General features: G+C 40.6%; 1 protein-coding gene across 6 annotated transcripts; it reads left to right on the top strand.

Annotated features, from left to right (window-relative positions):
* The first annotated feature begins 2 nt into the window (after positions 1-2).
* ZCWPW1 (zinc finger CW-type and PWWP domain containing 1) lies at positions 3-27,997 on the top strand. Of its 6 annotated transcripts, XM_065892018.1 has the most exons (16): positions 3-111; positions 3,788-3,847; positions 5,384-5,462; positions 6,556-6,673; positions 6,970-7,120; positions 7,443-7,565; positions 13,280-13,396; positions 14,131-14,251; positions 14,875-14,950; positions 15,358-15,462; positions 16,392-16,475; positions 17,080-17,146; positions 17,559-17,656; positions 26,051-26,111; positions 26,810-26,944; positions 27,503-27,997. In XM_065892018.1, the coding sequence occupies exons 6-16, from the start codon at positions 7,454-7,456 to the stop codon at positions 27,820-27,822; spliced, it is 1,296 nt and encodes a 431-aa protein (XP_065748090.1). In that variant the 5' UTR covers positions 3-111; positions 3,788-3,847; positions 5,384-5,462; positions 6,556-6,673; positions 6,970-7,120; positions 7,443-7,453; the 3' UTR covers positions 27,823-27,997. The 6 variants fall into 6 exon arrangements, with proteins under 6 accessions (XP_065748090.1, XP_065748088.1, XP_065748089.1 ...); XM_065892016.1 differs by lacking the exons at positions 3-111; positions 26,051-26,111; positions 26,810-26,944 and adding an exon at positions 4,644-4,897 and having other exon boundaries at positions 3,823-3,847; positions 6,976-7,127; positions 27,503-27,547; XM_065892017.1 differs by lacking the exons at positions 3-111; positions 16,392-16,475; positions 26,051-26,111; positions 26,810-26,944 and adding an exon at positions 4,644-4,897 and having other exon boundaries at positions 3,823-3,847; positions 6,976-7,127; positions 27,503-27,547.
* The last annotated feature ends 1 nt before the right edge of the window (position 27,998 follows it).

Below are 27,998 nucleotides of genomic sequence, written 5' to 3'. Positions count from 1 at the left end.
GTAGATTTCAACATTCGTTATTGTGGAAGAAAATACTTTGCCTGAAACAGAGGAGCAGAGACTTGACTTGTCAGACGGTGACTTCCAGATTTTCCCTTCTCTATTGATCAGGTTAGAGATTTTATTTAAAAGTAATGTTCTTCATCACACCCTCACTGTAGGTTAAGGAAAACCAGTATTCATTGCTGCTTGTATATTTACTACATCTTATTAACTCAACAATGATCCACAATTTTATCTAGTTGCTTGGGGCTCCAGTAACACACTTTTGCCTAGAGAGGTCAGTATAGGTTTAGATAATGATTTGAAACTAAATATTGGAAAAATTTTGCCTTTTTAGGTTGATTAAAATACTCTTTTTATTTTAAAAAATCACTTTGAAATGGTGGTATATGTATAAAATGCTAGAGTTACACAAGAGGGTACAGTAGAGAGCTCATTTCCACCCCCAGCCACCCTTTTCCAGTCTGCTGAGACACTTTTGTCAGTTTCTTGTGTATTCTTCCAGAGATAGTTTACGGATACACAAGGATCTTATATAGATGAACATTTAAAAAAATCAAATTTTGTCATCTCAGGTACACTAATTTTCATTTTGTTTTTCTCATTTAGTATAGTTTTATAATTCTGATTGTCTTCATAGGGACTTCTCAGGATCGTTTTTGGAATTCTAGAGTCTGGGAGAAGATATGTTTGTCATTTATTATTATTATTCCTTTTGCAGCCTAATTTTATCCAGTTTCTAGCTTCTATTTCGGATTATCGTAAAGAAGGGACCAGTTTGCTGCAGTGATTCTCCCCCTATGTCCCACTTGCTTTTTTTCCAGTGTCAAATAAGTTTGGGAGTTGGTGGTGAAAAGTTAAGATGGAAACAATGATAAAATGTGCTCCTTAATATATAGGAAAAGTAGTTACTGCAGAATAGCGCATATCAATTATTCGCATTTATGGGATGAAGAAAAGGAACAGAAAAATACCAAAAAAAAATTAAAAATACTTTATATTCAGCCATGCTGTGGCCACACTAAGTCAAGTCTCCAGTACCTTTTGAATTCATCTTGGGATCTGGAGGGAGGAATTCTACACCCTAAACAACTGAGTGTTTAGCTTGGCCATTTGAGGGTCATAAAATTTTCAGCCCCTTTAGAGGGAAGACTGTATGAACCCAAAGATCCATTTTATGCTGCTTTTGGACCTCTTTATAGTGGGAGATGGCAGAGTAGGAAGATTGAGTTTCAGGTCCAGGGCCTTCAAAGCACTCAAAACCAACAGCCAGAAATAAGATCACTGAGAAGAACAGACATGTTATTAGAATTTAGAAGCCAAAACCTGGGTTCATCTTGACTCTACCATGTATTAACACTGAGGTTTTGGGCAAACCACAGCTGGGTAGAAATAATATTAATGGTGGAAAGTGAAAACTGGAAAAATGTACAAGTTCTTGGAACATCACAAGATGAGTCTTGGCACTGTGCTGGTTCACAAATGACTTATAGCTGTGTAGAGATGTTAACCTCTTCAGCCTTTAGTGTGGCTGGAGGCCCCCCACTCCCATCCCTCAGTTGTATATGGATGTGGGCAGCCTGGTCCTTTTACCCTAGAGTACCTAGAAATATTTTCTGTGTTTCAATGTGTACTTTTAATGTATGCTTTACATGTGTGCTGTGATGTTCAAGTTATTGTGAAGCACTGAACTACTGAGCTAGACGATTGGGATGTAGTGTAGTACAATGCACAGCGCAAACTTATAAATCAGACAGATTCGAATCCTGATTTTTACCACTTTATCGATTACTTAATGTCTCTAAATCCCTCTAAGCCTCAATTTCCCCAAATGTAAAATGGTATCAATCTCATAGATTTATTGGGAGAATTAAATGAGATGGCATATTCAAAGATTATAGTGAGTGCTCAATAAGTGTTATTCATTATTATTAGTCACAACTTTGGTAGAAATAATGAAGCATGCTGATATAGAACATCTGTGTTCTACATCTGTAGAACATCTGTGAGTAGGTAGCTACAGATAAACTATGGATATAGAGTGAATATGCTAGATTCTTATTACTAGCTTCTCTGGGGACCTCTGCTGATTACTAAATATTTCTGAGCCATGAATAGAAATTGCGAGAATCCAGCACATTCGGAAATTTATTAGACTAGAAGATCTAGGTAAAGGGAAGATATACATTATAGTGATGTTAATAGAGGGGGTTCTCTATGCATAGGGATGTCTGAATTAGGTAGGAGAATTTATAGGTTATTTGTCTTTTAAGTATTCAGGAGAACCTTGTGAAATGAGGTTATCCCTCTGAAGAAAACTCTCACTGTTTAACTCCCAGGACTGTCCACACCCTACTACCACTACTCTGCTACTATTTATACTTCTGGCTGTTAAAAACGTGTCTTGCTTTAACAAGAGGCACCAAATGGGGTTGCTTATGCTAAGCCCCAAGTCACTAAACCAAGACAACTTAATTACAATGTTAGGTCTCCCAGAAATGGAATCTTAAACCAGTCAGTCAGGAATTGCCTGATCATCACTAGTTGGGTAATCTGCCTGATAGACTCCAGTAGTCCCTTAAAGGAAAGTAACCTTGTATGACCAACCTGCTTTTTTTTTTTTTTTTTTTTTTTTGCCTAGTATTACTTCCTTGTTCCTGCTCCCTTCTGCCTGTAAAAGTCTTTAATTTTGTATAGCTCCGTGGAGCTCCTGTCTATCTGGTAGATTGGATGCTGCCCAATTCGTGAATTGTTGAATAAAGCCAATAAGATCCTCAAAATTTACTCAGTTGAATTTTTTTTAATTTATTTTTTTTGGTTGCGTTGGGTCTTTATCACTGCACGCGGGCTTTCTCTAGTTGTGGTGAGCAGGGGCTACTCTTCGTTGCGGTGTGCGGGCTTCTCACTGCAGTGGCTTCTCTTGTTGCCAAGCACGGGCTCTAGGTGGGCGGGCTCAGTAGTTGTGGTGCACGGGCTTAGTTGCTCCGCAGCATGTGGGATCTTCCCTCACCAGGGCTCGAACCCATTTCCCCTGCATTAGCAGGCGGGTTCTTAACCACTGTACCACCAGGGAAGCCCCTGAATTTTGTTTTTTAACACATCACTACCACTATCATTTCTACCTACTTACAAGTGCCTACCTCATGTTGCACATGGTTCTAGGCACTTAAAACACTAAGGATTGTTGCTGATCTTTAAAACAGCAACTTTTATTATCCTCCAGCATGTAATTGGCACTGCTGAGGAGTAGAATTGTAATCAAGAAGGCAGAAAATGTAGTTCAATTGTCCCAGGCAAAGAGACCCTGAACCCAAGAAGACAGGTAGAGGAGAAAGTTTAAAATCATGTTCGATCAGGGCTTCCCTGGTGGCGCACTGGTTGAGAGTCCGCCTGCCGATGCAGGGGACACGGGTTCGTGCCCCGGTCTGGGGGGATCCCACATGCGGTGGAGTGGCTGGGCCCGTGAGCCATGGCCGCTGAAGCTTTGCGTCCGGAGCCTGTGCTCCGCAACGGGAGAGGCCACAACAGTGAGAGGCCCGTGTACCGCAAAAAAAAAAAAAAAAAAAAATCATGTTCGATCAGCACTGTATAGCACAGGGAACTATATTCAGTATCCCGTGATAAACCATAATGATGAAGAATATGAAAAAGAATATATATAAGTTTAACTGAATCGCTTTGCTGTGTAGCAGAAATGAACAGAACATTGTAAATCAACTAGGCTTCAATAAAATTTGAAAAATCATGTTCAGAGTAGTAGCAGTTCATTTCTTTTTTCTAACAGAGGCATAAAGAAAAGTGTAGCTTCTGAGCTGAACGATGACAACCTTGCAGAGTAAAGAAGGTGAGTCAAGAGTCACTTTCCTCTTCTTTCTCAGCCGTTGGTCATCTGGACACCTTTCCCCCCAAAGGGAAGCTCAATTCACATGTATTTCATGTCCACTTTGTTAAAGTTACTACTTTCTAGACACTTTGAGTGAAATACATTTGACTTAGAAACAGTCTTGTTCAAGAAATGTATGAACTCGTAGGGAGAGAAGAGACATTTAGATATTTAAAACATAAATTTGAATGTGGTAAATGCCACAGGACAGGTACAAAGTATTATGGAAGCTCAGAAGAAAGTTACATTACTTATACCTGGGAGGATCAGTACAATTTTCATTGCATCGTTTGTAGATTTTGACTAGGTTTTTAAAAATCTAATTTCCCCTAAAATTTTGTACAAAGTTAAAACAAGCAAATTAAAAAAAAATTCACATTTGAATAATTCAGCTTCCTGCATACTTATATTTATCACCTTTGACTTACTCAGTGGTTCTTAAACCTGGTAGTGCATTAGAATCATCTAGATAGCCTCGTAAAATTACGGATTCTTGGGCCTCACTTCAAACTACTTCATCAGAATCTTAGGGCAGGGATGAGAGGGTGGGGGGCTGGGAGGGTTGGGGAAGGAAGGCCTAGGAATCTGAATTTGTTAAATGATAATTTTTTTTTTCATATTATAATATTTCATTATAATATTATTAATATTTCATATCCAGATCATTCTGATATGGTCAGTCAGTGGCAGTGTTTGGCAATTTCTGTGTTAGATTCTATATTTCATAAATTCCATTTGATGATCAAATTTCTTTCAGAATTCGGGAAGGGACCAAAGAAAACCTTTGCCCCACCTGCACAAAAACTGCATAGCCTGATGCCCTATAACCTTAACTCATCGAAGGAGGAGATCCTGGGAATCAGTTCCCCAGAGGCAGAGATCAGGCCACGCCTGCTAAAGGCCAGGTTAGAGAAGAAGAAGGAGAAAACAACCAAAGAGAATGGTACAGGCAGTGGCCAGGAGATAAAAGGAAAGGCTCAAGACAACAAGAAAGCAGAGAAGAAAGAAAAGGTAAAAATCACAATGATGGGCTCTAGTGGGACAGTTTCTCCTAGTCACCCAGCCTGGGCAAACAGGATCTTTTCATTTCAGAAGACACTTAAATATTTATAACATAAATTTGAATGTAGTAAATCCCACAGGGAAAGTTCATCCTGTAGTTTCAGTTTTTGATTTCTTTTTGGGGCTTCTATTTTCTTCTCTAAGAGGTAAAAAGTGTTTTGATGAAAGCGTTTAGCAGGGCATACTGGGCAGGGAGGGGCTGAGGTGGGATGGAGGTGAGAGTAGAAGTAGACAGAAATTTTATAAACTTTTTCCTTTTCTTTGACTCCTTTACTCCCAGGAGATCTGGGATAGAATTTATGGAATCCTTAGGTTGACTTTATGCTCTCAGTCTTTTGAACTTACTGCCTCATCTAAAGGAGGCTTCCTTGACGAGTCACAGAGGAGGACTGGGGAAAGATGAGCAGTTTTTCTCCCCTACCCTTCTCTCTGCAGGGAAAATCAACTCTTACAAATGCAGAATTTGAGGAGATTGTCCAGATTGTGCTACAGAAGTCCCTCCAGGAGTGCTTGGGTATGGCTTATAGTGAGAGTAAAAGAGTTTCAGTTTGGCAAAGAAATTGTTATCTGAGGGGTAGAATAAGTCGATAGCTTCTCTCCTTCCCTCCATCTTTCTAAGTAAGGAAATATTAGATGAGACTTTGAAATAGTTTTAAATACATCTTCTATCAACAGGACTATAGCTAAACCACCTTAGACAGAGGGTACGACTTTTAGAAAAGTAGATTACATTGACTTCAGAATATAAAAGTAGTCTCATCTAGATTTTTAAAATGTAATTTAAATTTATTTCTATATGTTTACAGTCTTCATAGAAAAGATAAATTATTTTTCCCAGATTTGAAGAACTTAGTCTCCATCTCCATCTACCCTTGTATATTTCTGTTTCTAATACTGCTTTAACATATGCTCAGGAATTTGATTTTAGAATAAGGAACTCTATAGCATAGGTCGTGAGGCCTTCTCCATAAGGTCATGAGGCTAAGGACAGTGGTTTGACATTTTCAGCTATTCTTAGGTATACTGCCATTCCTAGAGAAAGTTTGAGGAGCAAATGATATAAAACATGGTACATAAAATTTCTGTTATGTACACAAAATAAAATTAACATTACCTGGCTATCCTAGAATAGGCAAATCAATCTGGAAAGGCTTGCAGAAGGATATAGATTTGTAGTTTTTCCTGAGAATTAAAAAACTTGAAAGTTGGAACTTCCCTGGTAGCACAGTGGTTGAGACTCCACGCTCCCAATGCAGGGGGCCCGGGTTCAATCCCTGGTTGGGGAACTAAATCCCACATGCATGCCGCAACTAAGAGTTTGCATGCCACAACTAAGGAGCCGGTGAGCTGCAACTAAGTAGACTGTGAGCCACAGCTGAGGACCCTGCCTGCTGCAACTGAGACCTGGCACAACTAACTAACTAAATAAATAAATATTAAAAAAAGAAAAAAAAAAACTTGAAAGTTCTATGGTGTGGCAAAAGTCCAAAGGTAAGCTCTTCCAGGCAACTGATGGGAGATATTTCAATGAAAATTTACAGTTTGGAAATAATGGAGTAGCTGTTTTCTTTAATTGCTTCTCTGCTTATAGTATTTTGTTTTGGGAGGGATGGCATCTAGCCTCAATTTTGCAGAGACTTCCTGTGCCCAGCCTACAAGATGTACCCAGTTAGACAAGGAACCAGGAATTGCTTCTTCTACTACTGATAATAATAATGCTGATGGGTAAGTTTATCCCAGTGAGGCGAGTTGATCACAGGGTAGACTTAATATTGATAAATGGTTATCCATCTATCTATCTATATAGTCATTTTTCATATCTCTATAGCTTTCTCTCATCTCAGGAAAGATACTTGAGTTGAGTTGGGAAAAATAGGCCAGTAGATGGATAAAATGACTTCAGGAGACCATAGAGAGCTTACAATTCTTCTGTCCTCCTAACTTTTATCCTTGGGTTTTTTCAAAAGAGGGGTACTACAAATTGCCCCTTTATACCTTTTAATTAAAAATCTTTTTTGCAGAGAGAGGATAGTGGTACCACATATTCTAGAGATTTCAGCCTCTCAGGAAGGTGGAGTAATCCCTGAGATAAAGACATCTAAGCCAGGCCAGCCAGATCCTGCACCCTCTGAGAAGAAATTCAATAAACTCTCCTTAAGCAAAAGAAAGAAGGCCGCTCGTAAGTATAGTCAGATACATTTTGACACCTGGCTCAAGTACTTACTCCATGAAATTAGGGAATTGGACAGTGGGCATACTGAGAATTTTCAGCCCAAGACTTGAAACTATTGAGCTATGATTCTTCTTCCTTCTTTAACTGACCTCTACTATCTACAAAGATTCTCTTCTTCATCTCCCTACCCTACAATTTTTTTTTTTTTTTTTTTTGCGGTACGCGGGCCTCTCACTGTTGTGGCCTCTCCTGTTGCGGAGCACAGGCTCCGGACGTGCAGGCTCAGCGGCATGGCTCATATGTTTTCTTTCATCTTCCCAGAAAATGAGAAAATGGAGAAAGCCCAAAGTGGACATGAGCACAGGCAGAAAGACCAACTGAAGAAAACAGTTCAGGATCATTCTCAGATCAGGGACCAACAAAAAGGAGAGGGAAGTGGTTTTGGTGAGTTGAGCCATGGTTTGAAAAACCTACCTTGGGCTTGAAAATTGGAGGTGGAGGAGAGAGGTAAGGGTTAGGATGTTAGAGGAAATTCTGCAAAGACTATAATTTATCCCTCACAGCTGCTTGTTAGAGGATATGGTGCTGAGGAAGAGAGAGAACTATTTCATTCATTCAGTTATTAAGTCATATAATCCACAGGTGTTTGGTGCTTGCTAAATTCTAGGCATTTTAAGAGGTACTGAGTAAATGCAGAGGAAACAAATATAAGCCTGTCCCGCGCGAGAGAAGCTTGTGAGGAAGGCCAACAAGAAAGCTACAAATTGGGAATAGTCCTGGAAAAGTTTCCAAGAAAAAGATATCACTTGAGCCAGATCTTGAAGTATAATTTAGTCAGACAAACTAAGGTGGGAATGGGGGTCAGAGTGATAATTATTGGCAGAGTAATGGAGGAGGGCTAATGTTTGTAGCTTTTGGGTATTTTGGGGAGTAGGAGGTTGTAGGGATGGGGGAGATAAGGTTAGAGGCAAGTAAGCCCCAGATCTTAAAGGACCTTACAAGTCAGGCTAAGGAAGTTGGATTTTATTTTAAAAGTAAAGAGGAACGATTGACATTAAGTAGGCAAAACTTGATAAGATTTGCATTTTAGAAAGCTTGCTCTGACACTAGCATGGAAGATGGATTGGCAGGAGAAAGACTAGATCCATAGAAATAATTATCCAGGCAAGGAAGACAGACAATAGTAGTGAAGAGGAAGAGATAAAATTGAGATCCTTAGGACGCAAGATCAATATGATACGATTGCTGCTGGGTATGAGAGCTGAAGAAGAGTGAGGCCTTTAGGATGGTCCTGTTTTCCGGCATGAGTGACTGAGTGGATGAAGAATCATGATCTGAAGTGGAAAATATAGAAGAAAGAGCAAGTTGAAGATGATGGATTGAGCTTTGCCTGAGTTAGGGGGTCTGTGATGAGATTTAGAGCTCAAGAAAGGGGTCTGGGCTCTCGGAGATACAGATTCGGGAGTCATCTGCATCAATAGGAATAGCTGAAATTTTCCAAGAAGAGGGTGTAGAGTGAAAAGGGAACATTGGATAAAAACCCTGGGGGAGCTTAATGTTTAGGGTTGAGCAGAGGAAGAGGTACCCAGGGAGAAAGCTAAGAAGAACTAAGAGAAAGCTCAGAAAGGTAGGAGGAAAACTAGGAGAGTGTGGTATCACAGATTCCAGGGGAGGAGAGAATGTCAAGAAAGAGAGAGTGTTTAACCATGTTAAATGCTACTACAGAGATAACAAAAAGAATAAAGATTTGAAAATCAACAGATATCACAATTAGGAAATCATTAGGGTTGATTAGAGCAACCATAGGGGTTGGTGACGGTGAATGGCAAGTTATTGTTTGTTGAAGAATACATACTTTTTTCAATTAGTTTAAATGTGAAAACTAGGAGGGAAAAAATAGTAAATAAAGGGGAGTGGGTATAAAGTAGATGGAAGATTTTTCTTTCTTTTTTTTTTTAGCTTTCTTTTAAAAGAAAGACACTTGCCCTCTTTATTGTCAGCATATTTATATGCTGAGGGAAAATTGTTTATAGAGAGGGAGAGATTAAGGAAGAGAATGAGAAGAGAACCAGAGGGTTTATTTTGAGTCCGAAAGGACCCAGCCTTTCAGATTGGATGGAGGGAAATAAGGATGCATATAGATTTATTTATTCTTTTAACAATAGTTTTTAATGCCTTATATTATATGCCAGGCATTGTGCTGGGTACTAGAAATATATTAGTGAACAAAATAGATAATCCTTGCTGTCATAGAATTTACAGTTTTAGTATGCTAGATAGATAACAAACAAATACATTGTGTGAAATAACCTTGGTAATATTGGAAAATTTTAGTATGATAAATAAAATAGATCATACAATATATTAGTATGTTTAAAATTTTGAAAATAAGTAGACTTAATCTGGGGGAAAACAGGCTTGCACCAAAAAAGAAAAAAACCCAAAAACCAGAACCCTAAGATTAAGGAACAGTGGACTAAACAGTCAGCTGGTGTCTAATAGGCATGCGTGTGTATATATATATATAATTTGGATTATAGAAGAATAATATGGTTTGTACATACTGGAAAGAAAACTCTAGGAAGACTATGCAGGTACGAAACAAGGTAGTCTAGGGCAGTAAACCACTCCTCGTGTTGTAATGACATGGCAATCAGTATAAAGAGCTGGAGGTATAAGTCTAATTTGGGCAGTCGGGTGTGGTCTGGGTAGTAGTGTTCCATCTGTAACTCTCAGTATTAAGACGAGGGATAGATTTTAGACTGGGAGATGGAATTTCACTCCTTTGGCAGTGCTCGTGAGTTGAATTGTGGTTGTAGTGACTGTGTAAGCCTCTTCCTATTAATGAACAACTCTTCCTGTTTTTCACAGTTGCCATGGAGAGGTGGGTGCTCCTGGAGCAGGAAGTAGAAAGGGAGTATCCAGTAAATAAAATTTGCATTAAGTTCTGTGAAGGGAAGGAAAAGAATGTCATGAGAGGAAATGGTGGAGACCGAATTAAGATTGGGTCAGCTAGAGAAAGCATTTGTAAGGAAATAACATTTAAGCTGAAACCTGGAGCAAGACTAGAAGTTAGCGAAGTGAAGCGTAGGAGACAGTTTTAGGTAAGGTGGATATTGTCTTACTCCAGGTACTAAAAGAAAGCTGGTATAATTGAGATTCAGAGAGCAAGGGAAGCAAGGCTGGAAAGTGGCTCTGGATAAATGTAAGGAGGTAGGCAGTGGCTAGATCAAAGACCATGTTACAAAGTGAGAATTTTATCTTAAGTGTAGTGGGAAGCCCCTGGTGGCTTTTAACCAGGGAAGTGACATCATCAAATTGATGTTTTAAAAGTACCCCTTTGGTGATTAATTGGAGAATGGAGAATGGGGAGACAAGAGTAGACCAGCTAGGAAGTTAGTGCTAGGATTAGATATTTTGGTGGCTTGGATTAGGATGATGAAGGAGACAAGAAGTGAATGGTTTTAAGATATATTTTAGAGGTAAAATTATCAGAACTTGGTAATGAGCTGGATATTGGGAGGTGAGAGAGAGGAGAGGGTTTGTCAAAGATGATTGGCTTCTGGCTTGAGCAGTTATGTGAAAGGAGGTGGGAAAAGACAGTTCTGTAGGATAAGATCAAGCATTTGGGTTTGGGCCCATTAGGTTTGAGATCGTTGTGAGACATCCAGATAGAGATACCAAAGAGCAAGATGGCTATAGGAACCGGGAGCTCAGAACAGAGGCTGTTAACGTACTTCTGTGTGTTGTCAGGTGTGAAAGTGGATTTCAAAGCTGAGGGAATGGATGAGCCGGCCTCAGGAGAAAGTGCAGCATGGGGAGTGAAGACCCATGATTAGGCTTTGGAACTCCAACTCAGGGATTTAGAGATTGGACAGAGAGCGAGGAGAATTCAGAAAAAGAGACTGAGGAGGGAGTTACCAGAAAGATGGGATGGGGAAACGGGAGAATGAGGGATCACAGAACCCAAGAAAGCTAGTGTTTCAGGAAGGAGCAGTCAACTGAAATGCTCTTGACCTGTGTCTGTGACATCAGCCTTCATTATCACAGAGCCACATCGTGAGCCTCAAACACTGTTTCCAAACACCTCTTCTTTCTAAGTTGCTTGAGAGGAAACTTTAAGGAACTGTTTGTCTTTAAAAACTGTCATTGGAAAGTTCATCCTAAACCATAAATATCTAGTTTTATAGCATTAGGATGATTTTCCCCCACTCATTTCCTCTTTAATATTCATTATTTTTACAACCACCATTTATTTGATTGATCTCTGTTCACTTTTATGGTCTCTGGCCCTTTCCCCTACTCTTTTTCTAGTCTTTCCAGGTCACCTCTGTAAACATCCAAAACTATCATTGGAAACTGTCTTTCAGACTAATATATCATTCTCAACCAGTACTTTATTCTTCAAAATAAAGTAATTGAGAAGGTGATCCATAATATGAGATATTGTGAAGGGACCCAAATGTAAGCCAACTGCTTTTCTGAGGGATGATTTTGGTGGGATGGAGGGCATCCCTTATGTTTCGGCATTCAAGGTAAAATTTGACAGTGGGCGAGTGAACTAACTAGAGAAACATATTGGTTGATATTGTTAGCTGTGAATATAATACCTAGGTGGCTGGTCAGTGATTTTTCTCTAGCAATGCTCAGTCAAATGAGTATAGGCACAGAAAAAGGAGAATGGGTTCATTCAGAATTGTGTTTGCTAGCTGGGCGGGAGGAAGGACAGAGGGAAAGGGAGTTGTTGATGTCTGCAAGAGAATCTAAGGAAATCAAACCTGCGTAAGTACAGAGTGAAGAAAAATAATTAATCTTAATTGCTACTAGATTGAGAGAAAGGTAGGGGCCAGTGGATTAGAGATCTAGATAAACTGAAAGTTGCCACAGGGGTCTTGGAGCAAGTAAGGTGGAAGAATGGGGCATTTTTATCAGAGAGGGGTTTAGATAAGTGGTTCAGAGGAGTATGCGGTCCCTGCAGATGACTGGGTGTGGCATGCAGGGTGGGAGTGGGTTCCTGAGGTGAGGGGGTGACTGAGGTGGCATGGAGGAGAACATACGGGGTGCCTTGTGAGTTTACTCCTGTGGCTGTAGTGGTCATCTACGAGGGCAGGAGGTGGAGAGGAGAAGACTGAACCAGATGCCAGCATCGTGACAAGGGTGATGAGAGGGCAGTGTAGTCCCATGGCATAGACCTCGAGGGAGGAAGGGTTTTATAGGAGGGAGGATAGTAATGGTCTGCAAGTGTCAATGGGGAGTAAGGATGATGCTGACCCCACTTTCTGGCGTGGGGTATGTGAGAAGGACAGGCTCTTCTTAGAGGGCTTCAGCGGTGGGGTGGGGTCGGGTTGGGGCAGTGTCATTAGCACATCACCAGATTTCAGAAAGGAGGCAGAATTTCAGAGAAGAGATTGAAGACATGTGGACTTTTGTTCCTTTTGTTTGGAATCCCAAAGACTATAGTGGAAGAGTTTGGGAGGGAGAGAGGAGAGGCTGTGTCGGACGTTGGGTCAACTTAGAAGATGTGGGGGTAGAGAAAGGTGGGGATGAGAGTTTGGAAGGTAATGGATAAAAGGAGTGTTTGGCCATTGAGCACAGCCTGAAGTAAACAGTTTGAGAAACGATAGGCTTAAACCTGTCTTTTGGAGAGGGGTGAACTCAGGGCTGTTGGTCCCAAAGGCTGCAACTTGGTGATTTGGTGTCAGGTTAATTTGTTGAGGTTGAAACAGGAACTCCAGATGCTGTGCACAAAAGAGGTGCTGATTAGTTCTTCAGAAGAACTTTTTAGTAGTGACATGCCCTCAGAAAAATGAGGCACTAGCCAGAAATATGCCAGACAACCTTTTTAAGAACTGTCAATACAGGAAACACTCCTTTCTGCCTTGGGGGAGGAGAGATGATAGCGTGGTATAGGAGAAAGATTGAGATGTGAGACCTGGGCTCTAAGTTCAGCTTTGCCACCAATTTAGACTGATCTTTAGCAGTCAGTTATCTCCTCTGAGCTTTTGGTTTTACCATTTATAAATTAGGGATTGGATGAGCTGATCTCTAAGGCTTTGTGATTCTGGCAGAGGTGGTGGTGGCAGCCACCACCTTTAATTAAATTGAAGAAGGAAGAACATATTTTTGTGTCTCTTATATCAGGCTTTTTCCTGTGACAGGTCAATGTCTAGTCTGGGTCCAGTGTTCCTCCCCAAACTGTGAGAAATGGAGGCGGCTACGTGGGAACATTGACCCCTCAGTCCTCCCAGATAATTGGTCCTGTGACCAGAATACAGGTAGAATGGAGTGGAAATTTTTTTTTTCAGTTTTTATTGTTCGTCCCTTTCTTTCCCTGCTTCCATCCTTTAGATTAAATATGACAAAAGTATAGTTAGGACTCCAGGGGTCCTTGTAGTTAGCGTTTGGGGAGAGAGAGGGATCTTGCTGTCATGACAAGATGAATCTGGCATAAAGGGCTAGAGGAAGACACCCTGAAAAGCTGTGTTGTGAGGAGAGTCCTGGAATCTAAACATATGTTCTGAGTGAATTCCATCTTCTTCAGCATTGGTTTGAGCCTGTCAATCTGATTAGATTGTTGGTATTGGGTTGGCAGATAGGAAGGGACATGGGATGTATGGGGAAAAGCCAGTGAGAGAGATTCAGTGTCTTAGAATTCTAGAATGTTTGAAACTCCTTGAAAGAGATTATGAAGCTCTAGTCTAGCCCAACTATTTTACAGATGAGAAAACAGAATATCAGAGAAATTACCTTCATGATGTTACACTGATGGAAGCAGGGTCAGACTCGTGGGATGTAGGTAGAAGTTTGGAGTCTCTTTCTACAGAGCATAACGAGGCAACTCTCCTACTTCTCCAGGCTCTGGCTGCATTTCCTTCATGGGTCTCCCAGGTGTCCTTTTGGTCCTACCTGCTGCATATACCAATTTCTTCTTGTCCTCTCCTCTGCCCTCATCCAGATTTTCACCTTATGAGGCTCTTTCCGTCCCTTCATTCCTCCTCTCTTTTGGCAGATTTGGAGTATAATCACTGTGATATCCCTGAGGAGACCTGGACAGGGCAAGAGAATGAAGTGGCCTATGCCTCCTACATCCCAGGATCCATCATCTGGGCCAAGCAATACGGTTACCCCTGGTAGGGCGCTATGGCAGAGTCAGAGCATCCTTCATGAACTTGGGAGTGGTAGATTCAAGCAGGGAGGGAAGGAAATGGAAGGAATTTATAATGGAGATGATACCTGCCTTAGAAAGAGCATGGGTGAGGGAGAATATAAAGTGCTAAGTTGGAGGCTTTGAAAGAACCTGTTTTCTAGAGGTTTCACGATGGAGGCGGTATCTCCCTGGAAAAAAGGGTTGGACAGTTCTACCCTGGATGGGTAGAAAGAGAAGAGTGGCTCTAAGATATTTTTTTAGACATTGGGAAATGAGAGATATACGAAGTAAAGAGAACAAGGAAGGGTGGAATAGCTTCTTTTTTGGAGATGTCCCTAGTCAAAAGATTTTGTTCTCAGGGTTGCCAGAAGGCCTAGAAGAATAAGGTATTTTTACTAGGAAGATTCTGAGCTTCTTTGTACATTGATGGAAGTCACTTCAATCATTTGGTAGTGACCACTGTGGAGGGTTGACAGAGGGGTCTATTTTGGGGGTCCTTTATTTGCAAAACATATTGCCCTTTTATGTACATGTATATTGATGAGTTTGTGTTCTGTTCACCTAACCCCTTCTCTTCCATCCCCTACACCCATCTGTCTTCTCCAGGTGGCCAGGCATGGTAGAATCTGATCCTGACCTGGGGGAATATTTTCTTTTTGCATCTCATCTTGATTCCCTGCCGGTGAGTTCTCCTGATTCAGGGTGGGTAGGTGCTCAGGCCAAAGTAATGAACAAATCCATCCTAACAGATGTACAGAGTTAGAAATATAGACATAGCCAGCAGACACAAGCAGAAACAGATTCTTAGCTAGAGTGAGAAAAAGATATAGAAACACATTTGTATCTAATTAAAATTTATTCATTACTAGGACATTCATGTTTTGATAAATATGCTTTGGTTAGGACTCCTGAGGTCAGGATGGAAGAACAATGGAATGAGGTGGGATATGTGGGTCCGGTTTAAAGGAACAGAGAAGGCCCCGCCCCTCCTTCCTTGTAAATCCTCGGTTCTTCTCCTGCCTTTTCTGGCTAGAGGGCCAAAGCAAGAAGAAGGACAAGAGTCTATAACAGAACCATCTTTTATTACAGTCCAAGTACCATGTGACATTTTTTGGAGAAACAGTCTCTCGTGCTTGGATCCCAGTCAACATGCTAAAGAACTTCCAGGAGCTATCCCTGGAGTTAGCTGCACTGGTGAGTAACCCTCAGGGGTCAGTTGTGATATAGGGAACTTGAAAAACTAAATCTTCTCTTTATTAAACCTGATTTCTCCCAGGGGAAGCTGTGTGAGGAGAAAGTACATATCTGACCAAGTATGCAAGGGTGAGGTTATTCATGAGGTACACGTCTTTCTACCAGGATTGCAGCAGGATAATGATTTTTCTTAGTCTCTTTCCCTGTCTGCAGATAGAGGGCCTTCCTAAAGACCATGGTTTTCTACAGTTTAGCCAAAGCAGGTGTGATAGAAATGAAGGCACAGATTAACTTGGGATTTCTCAGCCTCGACACTTGACATTTTGGGCCAGATAATTTTTTGTTGTGAGGGGATTCCTAGGCATTGTAGGAGGTTTAGCAGCATCCTTGGCATCCTACTGGCATCTAGCCAGTAGGACCCCTAACCCTAGCTGTGACAACCAAAAAATTGTCTCTAGACATTGCCAAATATATTCTGGGGGGGGAAAATCTCCCCTGGTTGAGAACCACTGAATTAACTAAATAATATTTCTTCCCTATAATCAGTTTGGGCTTGATGAGCCTTGCAAATGAGCAGAGGTTTAAGAGCTCAGGGACCTTAGAAAATCAGGCAGTGAGTACTAAATCAAGCAGCTGGATCTAAAGAAACTTGTGAGAAGCTTAGAAGTACAGTCATCTGAACTCCTTTAATTTTGCCTTTACAAATTTCCATGGGCTTTACTTTGGAGAGGACACCAAAATGTTGGTTGAAAATTTTACTAGGAATTGATGAAAGGTTTGTTTGGGTATAAGACGGGATTGTGTCTCTGAGCTCAAAAGATTAAGAATAGGAGTATCATATCAATACCAGAAACTGGAAATAAATGTAAAGATAATGTCTGGTGAGTAGCAGTTTGTTGGAGTTACCTTTCTGAAATCTTTCATTTCAGAAAAAGTGCAGGAATAAGGACTTCAGCCAGAAACTGGGGGCAGCCCTGATGATGGCTCAAGAGGCAGAGCAGATCAGTATTCAGGTGAGCAAGTTTAGATCACATACCTGCTTCTCTTTGGGACTTGGGACACAAAGCAAGTTATGCATTTCCTACTGAAGAAAACCGGCTGTCCTTCCCCATTACACAGTCTTAGTCCTAGAACTAGTCTTTTCTTCCCAGGCCAGCTTCCCTTGATGCCTTAAATCATCCATTCTTTTCCCTACCCTTGGACAAATGGGATCTTTTCTCAGTCCAAACAGGGACTGTTAGTAGGGGGAATCCCACCAACCTATTTAACTTCGAGTCTCAGATGTATGTACCTTATCTTCTCTCTTATATGGAGTCAGTTTTTACCCTCAGATTCTGCTTTTGGGTGGGGTAGAGAATGACAGTGAATTTCCCCTTCCCAGTTATTAACTGAATTATAAACAAACTGGAAAAAGAAGTTATAATAATATTGTATATTATAATATTATAACATTATAATAGTTAAGCTCTACAAAATCTAGATAGAAAGTATGAAATTTCAAGTGAAAATGGTATGGAATATTAATACAAATTCTATAACTAAAAACCTTGAAGACAGAGGACAAAAATAGCCCCTAGGAGAGTAGTAGATGATGCTTTTGTTTCTTGGTTCCCTCAGGAGCGGGTTAACCTGTTTGGTTTCTGGAGCCGATACAGTGGATCTGACTACAGTGGGGAAGGAAAAGGTAGGATAAGTAGGAGGTTAAAGACTAGAGAGAGAGGGAAGGGATTCCTTCATGAGGGCAGCAACTGAAGCTTTTATTTTATATCCAATATCATCAACCTAGTTCTGGATTCTATAATAGGAGGCTCTTCATGAATGCCATTGACCAAGTGTCCAGGATGGATGGATGCACAGATGGGTAGAGAGAGGAATGGAGAAAAAAAGGGAGTAGGGAGGGAGGGTGCATGTTGAATAGTGACAGGACTTTGAAAAGGGTGGAACCATGATAATCTAGGATCAGATTTCGTGGAGAAAATGTGACTTGGACCTGAAAGGCAGAATTAGAAGACTGATTCTCTGGGATCAGCTCCACTAACTCATCACCTATTTTATCGGATAAATTATTTAGCCTTTCCTTCCTATTCCTGTTCTAGACGTAATGCTCTCTGGGGCTAACAGCTTAGATTCTTGCTTGGAGAAAGAAGAGGAAGAGTCAGAGTTGGAGGAAGAGGAGGAAGAGCAACAAAAAAAAGTAAGATTGATCTTGGGGATTCCTTTTAGGAGATTGCTGTAGGCCATCTGGTTAGCATGTATTTATATTTTCTAAGGAACCGTCCTGTCCCTGCATCAGAGTAGCCCTGACTGGCTGGCTGGTTTTATCTCTTAGAGGGTCTTCAGGGAAGGAGAGTCTCCTCTTTCCTCAGTTATTCTCTCTAATATCTCATATCTCTAGGAACTTATCTTTTGATTACAATCTCAATTCCTACTGTAGTTCTTTGGTTCCTACTGGAGCAATTTCAGGGAATAGCAGGTTGCCTCTCTTCACTGTCCTTTCTTCCCTTTGTGAACACTTAGGATATTCATTATTTTATTTCCTTAGTCTGTTTTCAGGCATATGAAATACATATATTTTTCATATTTAAAGACTTTTTAAGAGCAGTTTTTTGTTCACAGGAAAACTGAGAAGAAGTTACAGAGAGTCCCTGTGTACCTCCTGCCCTCACACATGTATAGCCTCCTCTGTTATCAACATCCCACCAGAGTGGTGCATTTGTTTACAGTTGCTGAAACTACATTGACACATCATAATCACACAAAGTCCATAGTTTACATTAGGACTCACTCTTGGTGTTGTACATTCTATGGGCCTGGACAAATATATAATGATACATATCCATCATTATGGTATCATACAGAGTATTTTTACCACCCTAAAAATTTTGTGTGTTCCATTTACTCATCCCTTTTCTCCCATACCCCTTAACCACTGATTTTTTTTTTACTGTCTCCATAGTTTTGCCTTCTCTGAAATACCACATAGTGGGAATCATACAGTATGTGTAACCTTCTCAGACTAGCTTCTTTTGCTTACAGCTATGCATTTATGATTCCTCCATGTATTCTCATGGCTTGATAGCTCATTTATTAATTTTTTTTGGCTGAATAATACTGTATTTTTCTGGATATACCACAGTTTATTTATACATTCACCTACAGAAGGACATCTTGGTTGCTTCCAAGTTTGAGCAATTATGGATAAAGCCACTATAACTATGGTTTTGTGGGAACATAAGTTTTTAACTCCTTTGGAGTAAATATTAGGGAGCTTAATTGCTGGATTGTATGGTAAGAGTATGTTTTGTTTTGTAAGAAACCATCAAACTGTCTTCCAAAGTGGCTGTACCATTTTGCATTCCCACCAACAATGAATGAGAGTTCCTATTGCTCCACATCCTTGCTGGCATTTGGTATTGTCAGTGTTCTGGATTTTGGCCATTTTAATAGGTGTGTAGTGGTATCTTGTTGTTTTAATTTGCATTTTCCTGATGACATATGATGTGGAGCATCTTTTTATATTCTTTTTTTTTTTTTTTTTTTTTTTTAATTATTTTTTTTTTTTTAACTTTTTATTTTTGGCTGAGTTGGGTCTTCGTTGCTGCGTGAGGCCTTTCTCTGGTTGCAGCGAGCAGGGGCTACTCTTCATTGCGGTGCGCGGGCTTCTCAGGCTCTAGGCGCGTGGGCTCAGTAGTTGTGGCACAGGAGCTCTAGAACGCAGGCTCAGTAGTCGTGGCGCACGGGCTTAGTTGCCCTGCGGCATGTGGGATCTTCCCAGGCCAGGGCTCGAACCCGTGTGCCCTGCATTGGCCGGCGGGTTCTTAACCACTGCGCCAACAGGGAAGCCCTCTTTTTATATTCTTATTGGCCATTTGTATATCTCCTTTGGGTGAGATATCCATTAAGGTGTGTGGCCCATTTTTAAATTGAGTTGTTTATTTTCTTATTGTTGAGTTTTATGAGTTCTTTGTATGTTTTATTTTATTTTTTATTTTATTGAAGTATAGTTGATTTATAATATGTTAGTTTCATATGTGTACAGTGATTCAGTGCCATATATATATATTCTTTTTCAGATTCTTTTCCCTTATAGGTTATTACAAAATATTGTGATATATAGTAGGTCCTTGTTGGTTATCTATTTTATATATAGTAGTGTATATATGTTAATCTCAACCTCCTAATTTATTCCTCCCCTCTTTCCCCTTTGGTAACCATAACTTTGTTTTCTATGTCTGTGGGTCTGTTTCTGTTTTGTAAATAAGTTCATTTCTCTTTGTTTATTTTAGATAATAGTCCTCTATCGTGAGTCTTTTTTTTTTCGGTACGCGGGCCTCTCACTGTTGTGGCCTCTCCTGTTGCGGAGCACAGGCTCCGCACGTGCAGGCTCCGGACACGTAGGCTGAGCAGCCACAGCCCATGGGCCCAGCTGCCCCGCAGCATGTGGGATCCTCCCGGACCGGGGCACGAACCCGTGTCCCCTGCATCGGCAGGCAGACTCCCAACCACTGCGCCACCAGGGAAGCCCCTCAATTATTTCTTTTATGGATTGTGCCTTCAGTGTTGTACATAAAAACTCATTGCCATACCCAAGGTTATCCAGATTTTCTCCTGTGTTATCGTCTAGCAGTTTTATAGCTTTACATTTTACACTGGGATCTATAATACATTTTGAGTTAATTTTTGTGAGGGGTATAAGGTTTGTGCCTAGATTAATTTTTTTGTGGTTCCACCACTATTTGTTGAAAAGACTATCTTTGCTTCATTGTATTGCCTTTGCTTCGTTGTTAAAGATCAGCTGACTATATTTATCTGGGTCTGTTTCTGGGCTCTCTAGTCTGTTCCATTGACCTATTTGTCTGTTCTTTTACCAATACCACACTGTCTTGATTACGGTAGCTTTACACTAAGTCTTGAAGTTAGATGGGGTCAATCCCCCAACTTTGTCCTTCTCTTTCAATATTGTATTGGCTATTCTAGATCTATTGTTTTTCCATATAACTTTAGAATCAGTTTGTTGATATCCACAGAATAACTTGCTGGGATTTTGATTTAAGTTACATTGATTCTATAGATCAAGCTGGGAAAAACTAACATCTTGACCATATTGAATCTTCTTATCTACAAACATGGACTCTTTCTCCATTTACTTAGTTTTTCATTGATCTCATTCACTGGAGTTTTGTAGTTTTCCTCATATAGACCTTGTTTATATTTTGCTAGATTTATACCTAATTATTTAATTTTTTTGGTGCTAATATGAATGGTATATAAATGTATTTTTAAATATCAAATTCCATTTTATATTGCTGGTATGTAGAAAAGTGATGAACTTTTGTATATTAATCTTGTGTCCTGCAACCTTGCTATAATCACTTATTAGTTCCTAGAGTTTTTAGTTGATACTTTTGGATTTTCTACATAGATAATCATGTCACCTGCAAACACAATTTCATTTCTTCCTTCTCAGTCTCTATACCTTTTATTTCCTTTGTCTTATTGCATTAGCTGGAACTTCCACTATGATGTTGAAAAGGAGTGGTGAGAGGGGACATCCTTGCCTTATTCTTGATCTTAGTGGGAAAGCTTCTAGTTTCTCACCATTAAGTGTGATGTTAGTTGTAGGTTTTGTGTATATATTCTTTATGAAGTTGAGGAAGTTCCTCTCTATTCCTTATTTACTGAGAGTTTTTATTATGAATGGGTGTTGGATTTTGTCAAATGCTTTTTCTGCATCTATTGATAGGATCACATGATTTTTCTTTCTTAGCTGTTGATGTGATGGATTACATGAATTGACTTTCGAATGTTGAACTAGCCTTGCATGCCTTGGATAAATCTCACTTGTTCATGGTGTATAATTCTTCTTATACATTGTTGGATTTGATTTGCCTAATACGTTGTTGAGGATTTTTACATCTCTTCATCAGACATATTGATCTATAGTTTTCTTTTCTTGTAATGTCTTTGTCTGGTTTCGGTATTAGGGTAATGCTGGCCTCATAGAATCAGTTAGGAAATACTCTCTGCTTCTATCCTCTGAAGGAGATTATAGAGAATTGGTATAATCTGTTCACTAAATGTTTAGTAAAATTCACTGTGAACCCATCTGGGCCTGGTGCTTTCTGTTCTAGAAGGATATTAATTACTGATTCAATTTATTTATTAGATATAGGCCTATTCAAGTTGTCTATTTCTTCTTGTGTGAGTTTTGGCAGATTGTGTCTTTTAAGGAAGTGGTCCGTTTCATCTTGGTTATCAAATTTGTGGGCATAACATTCTTTGTTGTATTCCTTTATTAGTCTTTTAATATCCTTGGGATCTATAGTGATGTCACCTCTTTAATTTCTGATATTAATTTGTTTCCTCTCTCTTTTTTCTTAGTTAGTCTACCTAGAGGCTTATCAATTTTATTGATCGTTTCAACGAACCAACTTTTAGTTTTGTTGATTTTTTCCTATGGATTTCCTGTTTTCAATTTCATTGATTTATGCTCTAATTATATATTTTCTTCTGCTTGCTTTGGATTTAACTTGCTCTTTTTCTAATTTTTCTGGTTTCCTAAGGTTGAAACCTACATCATTGATTTTAGATCTTTCTTTTTTTCTAATATATCATTCAATGCTATAAATTACCCACTAAGCACTGCTTTCACTGCATCCCACAAATTTTGATAAGTTGTATTTTCATTTTATTTAGTTCAATACATTAAAAAATTTCTCTTAAGATTTCTTCTTTGACCTATGTTATTTAGAAGTGTGTTGTTTAATATCCATGTGTTTTGGGATTTTTCCAGTTATCTCTCTGTTAATTCCATTGTGGTATAAAAGCAGACATAGTATGATTTCTATTCTTTTTTTTTTTTGCCGGCTCTGGGTCTTCATTGCTGTGCATGGGCTTTCTCTAGTTGTGGCGAGTGGAGGCTTCTCATTGCAGTGGCTTCTCTTGTTGCAGAGCACAAGCTCTAGGCACACAGGCTTCAGTAGTTGTGGCGAGTGGGCTGTAGAGCGCAGGTGCAGTAGTTGTGGCGCACGGGCTCAGTTGCTCCATGGTATGTAGGATCTTCCCGGACCAGGGCTCGAACCCGTGTCCCCTGCACTGGCAGGCGAGTTCTTAACCACTGCACCACCAGGGAAGCCCCTGGTTTCTATTCTTTTAAAGTTGTTAATTTGTATTTTATGGCCCAGTGGTCAGTCTTGGTGAGTGCTCCGTGTGAGCTTGAGAAGAATGTGTATTCTGCTGTTGTTGGATAAAGTAGTCTATAGATGCCAGTTATATCTAGTTGATTGATGGTGTCGTTGAGTTCAACTGTGTCCTCACTGATTTTCTGCCTGCTGAACCTGTCGATTTATGATAGAGGGTTGTTAAAATTTCCAGCTATGATTGTGGAATCAACTATTTCTCTTTGCAGTTCTGTCAGTTTTTGCCTCATGTAGTTTGGTGTTCTCTTGTTAGGTGCATACACTTTAAGGATTGTTATGTGTTCTTGGAGAATTAACCCCTTTATCATTATGTAATGCCCTTTTTTATCCCTGATAACTTTACTTGCTTTGAAGTCTGCTCTGTCTGAAATTAACATATAGCTACTCCTGCTTCCTTTTTTTTTTGTTTGTTTGGTTTTTTTTTTGCAGTACGCGGGCCTCTCACTGTTGTGTCCTCTCCCGTTGCGGAGCACAGGCTCTGGACACGCAGGCTCAGCGGCCATGGCTCACGGGCCCAGCCGCTCCGCGGCATGTGGGATCTTCCCGGACCAGGGCACGAACCCGTGTCCCCTGCATTGGCAGGTGGACTCTCAACCACTGCGCCACCAGGGAAGCCCACTCCTGCTTTCTTTTGATTAGTGTTAGCGTGGTATATTTTTCTGCATCCATTTACTTTTACGATCTATATGTGTCTTTATATTTAAAGTGGGGTTCTTGTAGACAATATATAGTTGGGTCTTGTTTTTTGATCCATTCAGACAATCTGTGTCTTTTAATTGGTCATTTTAGACAGTCATTTAGACTGTTGATGTTCAAAGTAATTATTAATACAGTTGTATTATTATCTACAATATTTGTTACTGTTTTCTATTTGTTGCCCTTGTTCTTTCTTCCTACTTTTGTCTTCCATTCTTTTTTTGCCTTTTGTGGTTTTGATTGAGCTTTTATATGATTCCATTTTCTCCCCTTCCTTAGCATATCAGGTAAGATTTTTTTTTTTCCTTTGGCTTCTTTCAGGACTTTAATTTTCTGTAGTTTGAAAATAATATGCCTTGGTGTGACTGTTTGGCATTTATCCTTCTTGGTATTCTCTGAGCTTCCTGGATCTGTGGTTTGGTGTCTGACATTAATTTGGGAAATTCTCAGTCATTATTGTTTTCAATATTTCTCTTTTTCTTGTCCTTCTGGTATTCCCATTACACATATCTATACATTCTGTAGTCACCCTACAATCTTTGGATATTGCATTCTTTTTTCCAGTCTTTGTTCTCTTTGATTTTCAGTTTTGAAGGTTTCTTTTGAGATATCCTCAAGTTCAGAGATTCTTTCCTCAGCTGTGACCAGTCTACCAATAAGCTCATCAAAAGCATTCTTCATTTTAGTTACAGTGTTTTTGATCCTCAGCATTTCTTTTTGATTCTTTCTTAGGATTTCCATCTCTTTGCTGACATTGCTCATCTGTTCTTGAATGCTGTCTACTTTAGCCTTCAGAGCCCTGTGCATATTAATCATATTTGCTTTAAATTTCCAATCTGATCATTCTCTAGCATGTTTGGTTTTGATACTTTTTTTTTTTTGATACTTTTTAAAAATTAATTTATTTATTTTTGGCTGCGTTGAGTCTTCATTGCTGCACGTGGGCTTTTTCTAGTTGCAGGGAGCGGGGGCTACTCTTTGTTGCAGTGCGCAGGCTTCTCATTGCAGTGGCTTCTCTTGTTGTGGAGCACGGGCTTCAGTATTTGTGGCACGCGGGCTCAGTAGTTGTGGCTCATGGGCTGTAGAGCGGAGGCTCAGTAGTTGTGGCTCACGGGCTTAGTTGCTCCGTAGCATGTGGGATCTTCCCGGACCAGGGCTCGAACCCGTGTCCCCCGCATTGACAGGCGGATTCTTAACCACTGTGCCACCAAGGAAGTCCCTGGTTTTGATACTTGTTCTGTCTCTTCAGGTTGTGTTTTTGCCATTTGATATGCCTTGTAGTTTTTTTCTTGATTGCCAAACATGATGTGCTGTAAGTATATCTTTAGTAATGTGGTGGTAAGGTGTCAAGGGAGGGGAAGTGTTCTATATCCTGTGATTGGGTCTAAGTCTATTAATGAACTTATGCCCCTGGACTGTAAACTTCACAGTGTTTCTTAGTTTTTTCCCACCCGCTTAGGTGGGGCGGGGTGATTAGAGTGGGCTGAAGTTGGGTGTTTCCCTATCCCCAGGACAGTTAGGCTCTGTTAACACCCTAGTAGGTTAGGCTCTGGTTAACTGGTTTCTCCTGAGGGTAGGTTTTGTTAAGAAGAACAGAATGCTCTGGTATATTTCAAAATGGTTCTTTCCCCCTCTCCCGGCTGGAAGCATGAAGGAGTTTTTCTCTGATATTTTCTGTGAGAATCTGGTTGAGCTCCTGGAAGGAAAACTCACAAAAAGTCTGGAAGTCCCCCATGACTGGGTATCCCTGGAGTTTTTAACTCTCAGACTTGTCCACACTGAGCAATTCCTTTATTACTGTTGAGGTTTTCCTATCCTGACACTAGTTCTCTTGGTGGTTTCTGCTTGTGAGTGTATGTTCTGATAAGCGTGACTCCCTGTATTTGCCTGTGTATCTTCAGTTTTGAGGGCAGAGGTTTTCCCTGTGTCCTCACTGTTCTTATGGATCTAAGAAGAGTTATTGGTATTTCAGTCTGTTCAGCTTTTTAGTTGTTGTTAGAACACAGTTACAGCTTCCAAGCTCCTTGTGTGTAGATCTGGAAACTAGAAGCTCTGAAGTGTATATTTTTCACTTTCTCTTTTAATTTTTAATTTACCAGTTTTTATCATGTTTGTGGCCTAACTTTATTTCCTTCTGTTGTGCATAAAGCCTTGCACTGACTAATAACAAATAGAATGGGAAGGATGAACATTTTTATCTTTGTTGTCATTTACTTATTTATTTTTAAACATTAAAAAAAATTATTTATATATTTTTGGCTGCGTTGGGTCTCTGTTGCTGTGTGGGGGCTTCTCTAGTTGCAGTGAGGGGGGCTACTCTTCATTGCGGTGCATGGGCTTCTCATTGCAGTGGCTTCTCTTGTTTCGGAGCACGGGCTCTAGGCACATGGGCTTCAGTAGTGGGTTTTAGAGCACAGGCTCAGTAGTTGTGGCACACGGGCTTAGCTGCTCCGCAGCATGTGGGATCTTCCTGGACCAGGGCTTGAACCCGTGACCCCTGCATTGGCAGGTGGATTCTTAACCACTGCACCACCAGGGAAGTGCTGTCATTGATTTAAATTGTATCAGACTCACAGAACCTAATTTGAACTCCCTTAAGTGCACTCATCATTTCTGTAGTGTCCCACTCTATTAAATCACAATTATGTGACTTCATTTATATTTTCTTATTTTTCTCTCCTTATTTTTCTCAGGATCCAACTTTGCCTGGTCCCAAGCCAGCCAAAATTCAGACAAAAAAACCCAAGGCAAGAGGTAAGCAAGTCAGCTGGAAATCAGACATGTGCTACAGTTAAGGCAAGGCAGAAGCAGAGAGTGGGAGGGTCTGCATGTGGCTGGGCCTTACTGATGTCTCAGCTCCAGAACCTGAGAAAATGAGCAAGACTCATGCTAGGGGCTTCCCTGGTGGTGCAGTGGTTGAGGGTCCGCCTGCCGATGCAGGGGACACGGGTTTGTGCCCTGGTCCGGGAAGATCCCACATGCTGTGGAGCGGCTGGGCCTGTGAGCCATGGCCGCTGAGCCTGCGCGTCCGGAGCCTGTGCTGCACAACGGGAGAGGTCACAACAGTGAGAGGCCCGCGTACCGAGAAAAAAAAAAAAGAAAAAAAAAGACTCATGCTAATGTTGTCAGGGAAGCTGTAGCCTTCTCAATTCTGTGAGTTGAATTACAAAATCTTAGGTTAAAGGTGGAATGAATGTTTTAAATTCTTAGCCAAGAAGGATGACTTCCTGGAGGAGGCGGGTTCTGAGATGAACTATAAAGAGAAGACCCGGGGGGAAAAAAAAGGAAATATTTGGGGAAAAGAAAGGAACCAAGAGGACTCACTAGATTGAAAATGAGCAGAAGATGCAAGGCGGAGGACAAATGTGGGGAGTCTATGGACCCTAGCCATGCTGTCACTCAGTGAGAAATAAACCAGTGTCCTTCACGGTTGGGGGTTGGGGGTGATGCAGGTGGAGCACATGGACGAGATGGAACCCCGCAAAGGAAGACAATGAAGAGATCTCTGGGAAATGAATCTGCAGCTCCATCTTTACCCATCATGGGAAGGAAAAAAGGGCATGGGAATTCAGAACCTGAGCAGCCAGGTAAGGCTCAAGACTTGGGGAAAACTGTGGGGAAATGAGGTTCATGTCTGCATTTTCCCTCCTTTGATCATTTTTTAATAATTTCACAGCTTTTCATTACTTAAAAAAAAAAGTTTGGCCAAAAGGGTGTCATCCAAATTGTAGAACACAGCACACACTGTAGAAACATTTGGTGGTTATTATTTGATTTGATTCAGGGACATTCAGGGATAGGAGAATGGTAAGGAGGTGGGAATTAACATTTATGGTTATTTCCATGGGCCGGCTAGATAGATACTTCTATACTTGTTCCCTTTAATTCTTTCAGTATCTCTATGGCTGGATATTTGCCATTTTACAGATAAGGAGACTGAGGTTTAAAGGGTTTAAAGTTTGCTCAAGACCCATGTCTAGCCTGTGGATCCAAGTCTTTTTGACTCCAAACCCCATTTTCTTTCTTTTAAGAAAGGTCATCTTTTCCAGAGATTGTTTTGGTAATAGAAATTTAGGAGTTTGACTTGTAAAAGGTGAGGACAGATGACCCAATAAGTCTTTCAGTTTTATCACTTTTTCATTTAGGCCCTAAGAAAAAATTTAAAGCTCCCCAAAGCAAGGCCCCAGTAAGCAGCTCATCTGAGGAAAAAGAAGCTAGAATAGTGCCAGAGGTCCTGACCCCACCAGCTCCTCCCGGGGCCTGTCCCGTGGTGGCGAAAAAAGGGCCTGCACCCCAGGAGCCACAGCCTCAGGAAGCTGGAAGTATCCTCTCTGATGATGGAGCCTCCAGTGACCTGGACCTGGACCAACTCATGGAGGATGTTGGAGAAGAGCTGGAGCAGAGGGAGGAGCCACAGCACAGAGACGACGCAGGGGAGCTCGCCGTGGCCTTCTGGGAGGAATAGCTGTGGGCTCGCACCTCCTTCCTGCTCTCTCATCCCTTCTGTGGGAGCAGGAGGCGGAGCCTCTCAGAGGATCCCCGAGAAGCTGATAAATGTTGGGGTTGTTCATTGGCTGTGAGGCTGGTTGGCTAAGGTCAGAGTTGTGCAGTTTATGTTAATAAACCAGGTTACTGGTTTAG

The sequence above is a fragment of the Phocoena phocoena genome, chromosome 15, assembly GCF_963924675.1.
Source record: "Phocoena phocoena chromosome 15, mPhoPho1.1, whole genome shotgun sequence".
In the NCBI taxonomy this organism is placed as follows: domain Eukaryota; kingdom Metazoa; phylum Chordata; class Mammalia; order Artiodactyla; family Phocoenidae; genus Phocoena; species Phocoena phocoena.
Note: the sequence above shows the minus strand (reverse complement) of the source record. Positions and strands in the feature narration are given on the sequence as shown.